Source organism: Mercurialis annua, linkage group LG3, assembly GCF_937616625.2.
Source record: "Mercurialis annua linkage group LG3, ddMerAnnu1.2, whole genome shotgun sequence".
NCBI lineage: Eukaryota > Viridiplantae > Streptophyta > Magnoliopsida > Malpighiales > Euphorbiaceae > Mercurialis > Mercurialis annua.
In genome coordinates this window covers 63,462,961-63,472,310 of record NC_065572.1, presented here as the reverse complement: position 1 = coordinate 63,472,310, position 9,350 = coordinate 63,462,961, and the positions used below count along the sequence as shown (strand labels likewise).

General features: G+C 30.8%; 1 protein-coding gene across 1 annotated transcript; it reads right to left on the bottom strand.

Moving 5' to 3' along the window:
• Positions 1-3,800: 3,800 nt before the first annotated feature.
• On the bottom strand, positions 3,801-6,554 carry LOC126671486 (S-adenosylmethionine decarboxylase proenzyme). Its single transcript, XM_050365258.2, has 4 exons — positions 6,444-6,554; positions 6,278-6,347; positions 5,381-5,539; positions 3,801-5,284 (listed from the first exon to the last, which is right to left on the bottom strand). Exon 4 carries the CDS (start codon positions 5,060-5,062, stop codon positions 3,989-3,991), a length of 1,074 nt encoding a protein of 357 aa, XP_050221215.1. The 5' UTR covers positions 5,063-5,284; positions 5,381-5,539; positions 6,278-6,347; positions 6,444-6,554; the 3' UTR covers positions 3,801-3,988.
• Between the last annotated feature and the right edge of the window lie 2,796 nt (positions 6,555-9,350).

Sequence of the window (9,350 nt, the reverse complement as noted above, 5' to 3'; positions counted from 1 at the left end):
AAGAAGCTGTCACAATTTAAACTATAATTTATGAATTAAATTATATAAAATTTTCGATTTTATAAAAGATTACTTATAAATTTGATAAATGTAATAGCATAATTTTTGTTTTACCCGTTGAAGAACTCGCTTTCTCACCATAAAATACTAAATTTTTTAATTAATTCATTAATCAAATATATTGTATAATCTTATTTCATGTGGGATATATTTCATAATAAAAGAAAGTGAGTCAAACTAAGTGGGGTTCGATTTCTAAATAGAGGTTGACCAATAATTATAATGAAGAAATGCCCTAAGGAGATACCCTCAAATGAGTAGAAAATAATTGTTCTTCTTTTGCACCACTTGGTTTTGTCTGAAGAATAGAGAATATATGTATAAGAGGAGCCACTATTGTCTTTAAACAATTTTGTACCAAAATTCACATTAAAAAATGGGATTCAATCTTATCATGTCTCTAAAAACTTAAAAGAAGACATTATGAAACCTCCAAAAAATAGTTGGCACTTTCATAACCCCACCCTTCACCTTACACCCCGTCACCTCAACATTTTCTTCCGTAAAAATCGAACCAAATTATATAAATAATATTTAAATTTATTAAAAAATTAATTTTACAGTTTGGTTTATATAAAATTAAAAAAATCTAATTTATTTTTAGCACCCTCTAATCAGAAAAAAAAAATTAAACTGGCCGATGTAATATAATTTAAAATTTTAAAATTAAAATTTAATTCGGTTTGGATTATACACCCATGCCGACTATGGTTGCATATCCAACATTATTTTGAGAAGTCTCTCATGATTTGAAAACTTCCTCTCTGAAATTCTGTCACGGCCGAACTACTTAAAGGGATGTAGTATGTACATTTCAATTCCTTTTCTTATAGACAATTCACGATCTAAGAACAAAACAAACATTTAATTCTCATAAGTGTGATCCAACTTAGAACCTTAATTATCACAAAAAGATAAAACACATATATATACAAATATATAAAAAAATTGCTAACTGGAAGTATATTATATATGCGAAAAAAATTTATTCTAAAAAAAAAATATATCCGAAAAATTATTGCAATTTCACTTATAAAAGTGTGCTGATTTTTAAAAGAAAAATCCTAAGTTGAGATTTGTTTAACTATTAGTAATTAAATGATATAGAAAATGATTTCTTTGCACACAAAAAATTACCCAATACACTCTTCAGCCACTTGGATTACAAAATCTTTGTTAAATTGAAGTTCTATTTAGATTCTATACGCGATCTCATACATCTCTTTAAAGTCGTTTCAATTATCAAATTTTTAGAATAATTATTTTTAACAATCGGTTTTTTTATATATCAAATCTATAATTGACGTATAGCTAAAATTTGAGTCTCTCTTAGCCGGAAAAGGATAAATAGTTAAACGTCGACTCTCCCCCGGTAAATGAATCTAAATAAAACTTGAGATATCACAATTGACAGCATCACTCCAAAAATAATAATTGAGCTAGGGAACATTCCAAAATTGAGCGTGGTTACAAGAGCCAAGTAGAATAAATTCCATCTCAAAGTTAAAGTTGCTTTTTTAAAAGCTTAGGATACTTCACACTTTATCTTTCATTTTTTACACTCTAAATTTTTTCACAATACCCTAAAAAATAAAGAGAAACTATATATGAGAAGAAGACAACGGTCACTTCTGATTTATCTTTCTTATTTTTTGTAATATGGCATTTTATATTAATAAATTATTCGAAGATTGAATCTTTAAAAAACACTTCATTCAATTATTTTATATTTTAAATTGTTAATTCTATTTTATTTTTCAATTTTGATTGTACTTATTTTTTGTAAATTAGAAATTTTTCACTTGAAAAACGATATAAATGTTCTTTATATTTGAAACATAATCTTAAATTTTTGTATTTCTTATTTAAACTAAGTGTCATATATAAAAGATATATTTGAAATTTTTCACAGTAAAAAACTCCATAATTTTGTACAATTAAAATTAAAAAATAAAATAAATCAGTTTTTAAAGGACACGGGGTCCTACTAAAATCCTCTTTTGATGAATCATTTTGATTATTTGAAAAGACCCAAAACAAACATTTACACTATTTCAGTCTACAAATGTTCATTTTGTCACCTAGTTTACCTCTCTTTTTGCTACTATACTTAGATTTAAACAGTCATTAAACACGGGTGAATAGAGAAATAAAGTGGAAGCAACTATTCTTAGATTAAAAAATGAGTAATCATCTAATTTAAAGTAAAGTAAGCACTCACTAATTAAAGTAAGGTATAAAACAAAGATTTGCATTACTTTAACAAAGGGATAAATTACTTTAGACTTCACTTGCATGCATCATAGAGCAATAACATAGAGGCATTATATGTTAAATGCAAATATGACAATGATTTTCATATTTTATCATGCACTATAAAAAAAAATAGGAAAATTATGATATTCACGATCCTAGGATATTTTTCATTGTCCTATTGGTGATTCTTTAGGTGTTGCATTTCTTGTTCAGGCATCTCTTTTTTTTTTTTTAAGTAACTCTCTAGTAATTTAAAATCGAACTAGAAAAGTAATACCAAATAAATATAACCACCGGTAGATTTTATCAACGAACAAATTTGTCAATTTTTTTTTTTGTAATTGGAGAGGGGGGAGCGCTTGTGGAAAGATCTGAACCCACGACCTTGGCATTTACTGCCACTGTTGTTTTTATTAGACATTTGCCGAACTCTGAAATTAGTTTTAACTCCACGAGTAATTCAAATCGAGTTTGATAGACTCACAAGACACAAAGGATAAAGTATAAAGCTCTTAGAACATATTTTTTGATTTATAATAAAACTGGAATCTTATGCTTTTAGTTAAGAAAAATCAATTTATATAGACAAAAGGCATAAACAAAGAAGAGAAACAAAAGCCTAATTTTATTCCTTATGAACACAAACTTCCATACTTTCGGCTTCATGCATCTATTCGCATAATCGTTTAAAATTCACACCTCCCAGTCGATTACATACGGATTAGGGTGTGTAACTTTAGTTATGCAAGCTTCCATATATGCTCACAAATCCCAAGTTGAAAAAAGAAGCGGTTTTTCGCACAGCTTTGGTAAAATGTTTAATCGAATCCATGTACTTGTCCACTTTTTAACATAAAATCCCTACATTTTTATTTGTTTAACATTGAATCCTTGCAAATTTTTTATTTTATAGGCGTTGGTCCTCCATCACGTGTGCTTCAAGGGCAATTAGTGCAGCCGAGATGAATTCTTTTTTAGCTCTATCAAAATTTAATCCCTGCATTTTTATTAGAAGTATAGCAACTCAATATTGACGTATAGAAATGGAGGGATCCAATGCAAAAAAAAAAAATGCCGAAATCTAACAATATGTTATACCACAAAAAATTTCAAAACCAAAGTAACTAAATCTTCAATTTATTTATCATAGTATATGGAGAAACATGATCAAGATCAAATGCGATACAGTAAAAGAAAAAATATGGCTGCTGCAATTCAAAGCCCAGGCCTCTTCGGCCAGAGAGTAGATTTTCCCAACTTATAGAGCAGAAAACATCGCTGAATGACTACAGCATATGCAACTTAAATACTGCAGCCTTTTACAATGCATCCCTTCAATGACACAAAGCCTTCAATTGCTAGTAATTTTCTCATGTGAGATGCAGAAATGACCAAATCTCGATTAACAAAAAAACCATAGGCTTTAGAGAGAGAACTGAGCAAGCAAGAATAGCAAAAATCATACAACAGTGAAGAACATGTAATTATGCCATCTTTAACAACAAACTTTCATAAACTCGGAGCAAATACAATCAAACATAACAAAAGTTGATAACGGTAATCAAAAACAGACAGACAAATAAAAAAAACAACACAATGACACTTCTGCTGTCAGGCTAACCAGACAGCAGTTATTTTTATTTTGACATGCAACGAAAATAGAGTAAAGGAACTAATAATCATCTTCCGATTCGTCCTCTTTCCAGCAGCATTTAAGAGTTGACCTAGGAGAGCCGATGTCTCCAGTAGTCATATCAAACTTCTGGTAGACGATGGAACCACCCATTCCAAGCTCTTCAAAGCTACTCTCTCCGCGACAGTATCCCTTAACATCCAGTGAACAAGTCTGCACTAGTCGTTGACCTGCAACATCAGCATGAACAGCAATAGAGAACTGACTCGGTTTAAAACATGACAACACCCTGCGAACCAGTTGGCTCAGGTTCACTTCTTTTGGATTATATCCAACCATTTCAAAGCTAGCATAGCTGAAACCATCTTCAGGGGTAATGTGGATTGTAGAAATAGCAGCACCTTCAATAGCATTCATAGAATATCCACATGGATCAAATTCAAAATCACAGATCTTTGAGTTTGGGAGAATCTTTCTTATGCCAGAATCAACAGTCATGGCAGCGGCAGAAGCTGATTTGTTCTTGTAGAAAATTGAAGCCTTTTCCCGGTCCAAATCGGTCATACACATTTCAACAGTGTAGACAGGGTCAGATGTGATAGTACATTCTGCAGATGCAGAGTAAACATGCCATTTCTGCGGGCTGTCGAACCCACCCATAATATAAGCTGTACTGCCTGCACTAAGCTTCCCAAAATGACCATCTAAGACAGCAACTTCTTCAGAGAAACTGCGATGAGGAAATGATTGAGCTCCAGGGAAAATGAAGCTCCCTCGAGTGTACCTCACAGATTTTACTTTCAGAGATAGGGTTTCAGCTAGCTTCAAGATTGGTGGGATAGCATAAAGCAGCTTAGTAGTCCCACAGGTTTTAATGATGATCTTGTACGAATGCACAAAGAGGCTAGACTCAGAAAGGACATAGGAGTCTACATCATCATTTGACAATGAATCAACAATAGTGCACTCAGCTGGCCCGAGAATCTCATCCAACTGAGCCTTCGACAGAGCGCGAAGGCCCTTTCCTTCAGGGTCAACAAACATGCCAAGCTCAAAAAATGATATTTCTAGTCTTTTCTCATAACCTTCAAAACCAATTGCAGAGGCAGCCATGGTCACAGTAGTAAAGTGTTTTGAATAAAGCACAGCCAAAAGATGCAGCAGCTGAAGATGTCACAGTCGCGGAGAGAGAGAGGAAGAGGAACGAGAACAGGAAGAGAAATTGTTGAAAAATAAAACTAATAACTAAATGCAGAAAATTAAAATTAATAAACCACTTAATGTGGTCGGGTAGCCTAATTGAGTAAGACGATATCAGGATGGTTTGCGAGCGCACTGCACAAAAAAAGAGAATATGTAAGCATTTGATATATGAGACAGATTATAATCAAAACCATGTAGGTCACAATCAGCATTAACAGAGATACGAACGTTGGAGTAAGCAGCAGATCTGAACTTCTTGATGCCACCGTTTGGTCGAATGTCTTCAATGCTGTATCCAAGGGGAGCTTCGTAGAATAAGGATTTACTACTACTACTACTAGACTTCTTTTTCCCACCTTTTGATTCCATTAGAACATTCAATCTTTCCTGTTCAATATCAACAAAATAATTATCAGTTACCACACAACACCAACAATAAATAGCGAAGAAAACAAACTAGACAAAACCAAATCAATGAAACCCATAAAATAGATTCAGTAACTAAAAACATAAGTAATTTGGCATGTTAAAAAAATACTGCAACACATTTTGTATAATTACAAAGACAGATCAATAAAAACAAACAATTTCAGCAAAAACATAATATTACATAAAAACAAGGCCTAATGGTATTAGAAAGCCAAACCTTTTCAACTATTTGAAAATATATCCAAGTCTTTCTCACAATCTGGCCAATTCGTTGGAAATCTTTCCAATTTTTCAAAATCACTTCGATATTTTCAAAATTGATTTATCCAAACCTTGTGGCATTCCAAATGACAATTATTTATCTTTTCAATTTTAAAAAACTTTATATATTCAACTGTTTATAACTTTTAGAAGGTTTGGATAAAAAGTCGTAAAGGTTTGGCAAATGTAAAGAAAACACCAACAAACAGAGAAAAAACAAACTTAAAACAAATAAAACGCCTGGACAGCCTAACAAGTATTTTCTAAGATCCAAACCAAACAATTTTCAATAGTTTAAACCAGATTCCATAATACATATCAAATTGAACATCTACCCAAACAGGGTTGAAAATAACAATACTAAACAAATCCAACAATTACAAATCAATAGCGAATTTATATAATAAAAAAGAATCAATTCCTGATAATACTTACAAATACAAATCTTGAATTTCGAAACAATAATATGAGGCTCCTTGTTGATCTTAGATTCGAAAACGAAACTCTGCACACAAAAAAATTAAGCTTTAAACTTACGAACAAACCCACAAAAAAACTTCAACATTAATGTATAAACATAATAAAGAGAACAAACACTAACCAGATAATAAGGGGCTGATTCAGAGATTATCGAAACCCTAGAAATTTGATTTTGCAAATGAAATTATTGATATGCTGTGTGAAGGGCGAAATGGCATGCGTTTTTATTTATAGAGTTAGGTGTTCGCTAATTTATGCCATTGGTTTTTTTGGACGAAGTTACGGTTGTGCCCTCTTAGTTGTTTCCGTGGAAATTTCTGTATTTTGTGGCTTGTTTTGACTAAACTATCCTTTTTTGTCTTTGGCTGATTTTTCTTTGTGTTTTTTATAGAAGAAAAGTTCAATTCACCCCCTTAACTTGGCGCGAAATATCAAATAAGTCATTTCCACCGATTTTGGTACAAATCAACCCGAAACTTGCGTTTTTAGCTCGAATCAGCCCCTCTGATATAAAAGCACTCTAAAAAAAGAGTGAGACGGCTAAAGTTAAAAATTAATACACAATCAATATTAATTAAACACTAATTAGACCTAATTATTCTAACTAATTACCTACACCTAATCCAACTGAAATTGTCGCCGAAAAAAGTCTCCTCTGCCGAAAAACGCTGTCGCCAACCTGTTTTCAGTGTGTGAACAACTCGTTCTCACTGTGAACGAGATCGTTCTCTGTTCTCAGACGAGAACAGCTTTGTTCTCCTATGAGAACCGGTCGTTCTCACTGAAAACGAGATCATTCTCAGACGAGAACAACTTCTGTTCTCGTTTGAGAATAGGTCGTTCTCAATGACGAAAACTGGTCTGTTCTCGTCATTGAGACGACGATGGGGGAGCGCCGGTGAAGGGAGACATCCGGTGGAAGGAAAAAAAACAAAGAAGAGGGGAAGGAGGAAGAAGGAAAAAAAGGTCCCTGAAGTTTCATTAGAAAATAAAAAATGATTAAATTATTAAAACTATAAAGATATACCTAAATTTAAAAATATTAAGGATTAATTTAAGAAATAAATAAAATACTGAGGGTTTTTTAAACTTTTTCCATTTTATATAGATAGTGTAACACACTTGCTGGGGTGAGATTAGAGAAGGGCTGATTTGATGTACTTTAATATATTTGCGGGTTTGTTTGATCGAAAACCTTCTAAAATAATTTATTTCATATTTTGTGCTAAGTTGAGGGGGTGAATTGATCCTTTGTTCATTTTCTATATATGGGAATTTGGTGGAGTTGGCCGGTTTGGTTGGGGTCATTTTCGGTTTTATTTGTTTGGGTTGCTTGGTATTTGGATCATGTAGATTTAGGTTCATTTCAGATTGAACAAAGTTGTTTAAAAAAGAATAGTAATGTAATTTTTTTGTTTATCGGGTGGCTAACCAAATCATTTAGAAATATATAAAAATATTTTCAAGAGATTGTTATTCTTTTATATTTTAACTAAATTTAAAGTTTAAACTTAAACATAATCGATAATATTATATGAAAATGGAGATAACACTTCACCACCGCTTGCTCTTTCTTCCTCTTTAAAAATATTTATCTCTTTAAAAATCTAATTAAATTTTTGATTTTATTCGGTAAAAACTGTAATTTTTAATTTTAAATAGAAAATCATAGTTTCTTCACTGATTTATACATTATTATATATTTTTGAATAAAACCGATCCGATTCTGGTGTTTTGTGTGTGTTAGGAGTGTTTTATGTAGATTCTTGATTGTTTAAAGAAAATTAACGATTGTTTAGACTTCTGATTTAAAGTTCTTGAAGGTTTCAAGTTTTTTGCAATTTGATTGAAGTAGATTCATAAATTAAGAAGAATGAATTTTTATCGTAGGTGTAAATGATGCTCGAAATATATTCTCGGTTTATTTTGCGCCATCAAACTTTTCACTTGTAAGTTTTGTATTATTTATCTTATTTTTAATTTCGTAGATCAAATGTTGAATTTATTTTGTTGTTTTTATTTATTCGACATTTAATTTACACTGGTATATTTTAATTTTATATTAACTTAATGAACCTTTTGAAAAACAAATTATATAAAAAATGATTATTTTTGTTAAGGTATATGAGTGTTTACTTTTTTTTTTATCATTACAAGGTTATTAGTTGTTCTCAATAATTTTATTTAAACAGAATTTTTTTTTACTAATTCGCTTGCTATCTGGAGATTGAAAGCAAAAAATTTCTATTAAAAAATTTCAACGCTTAAAATAAGATAATATGTAGATCAATCTATAAGAATAAAAAGATTTTTTACTTCTTTAAATAGGTAACTATTTAACATATTTTGCCTATTTATCCACCAGTTTCATATATTTTAATAATGATTTAGTTTAGGAGTTATATTTGTGTCGGTATCATTGGGTTAATTTTGATTTTAAAATCTCATGGATTTATAGTAATGAATCGGGTAGGCTTTGCAACTTCAAGTTTTTTTCTACAATTTAAATTACTTTTAATAAATCAGTGAATTTAGTGTTCATTTTCATTGGGAAATGGAAACAGATTCAGCATAATGGTTTATAAATATAGAAATTACAACAAATTAAGTAATAAAATGTACAATCTCAGTAATAAATATATGAATTTACAAATAATAAACTATTCGGTTTTAAATTATAAGCCTATTTTAAAAAAACTGCAGAAGAATGATATTACCCCATATATCTCTACATCCTCTATTTTTAAAGATAAAGAATTAATATATTAACTCAAATTATTGGCGATTCAAATAGTAATAAATTCGTAATAATGGTTAAATCATGCATGATGACCTAATAAGAAACAAGCATAATACGCTGCCTGATTGGCAGATCGTCCTACGAAAACAAAATCTAAATTATTAAACTGCCTCGCTGACTTCACACAATCCATAATCAAGAAATCTGAATCAACTATTGGGTTCCTAATGTCCAAAATATCCAAAACATATGAATCAATTGAGAACTTAAATCCTCTTTTTATCCAAC

Coding starts and splice junctions, on each gene's coding strand:
- LOC126671486 (XM_050365258.2), bottom strand. CDS start 5,062: ATGGCTGCCTCTGCAATTGGTTTTGAAGGTTATGAGAAAAGACTAGAA.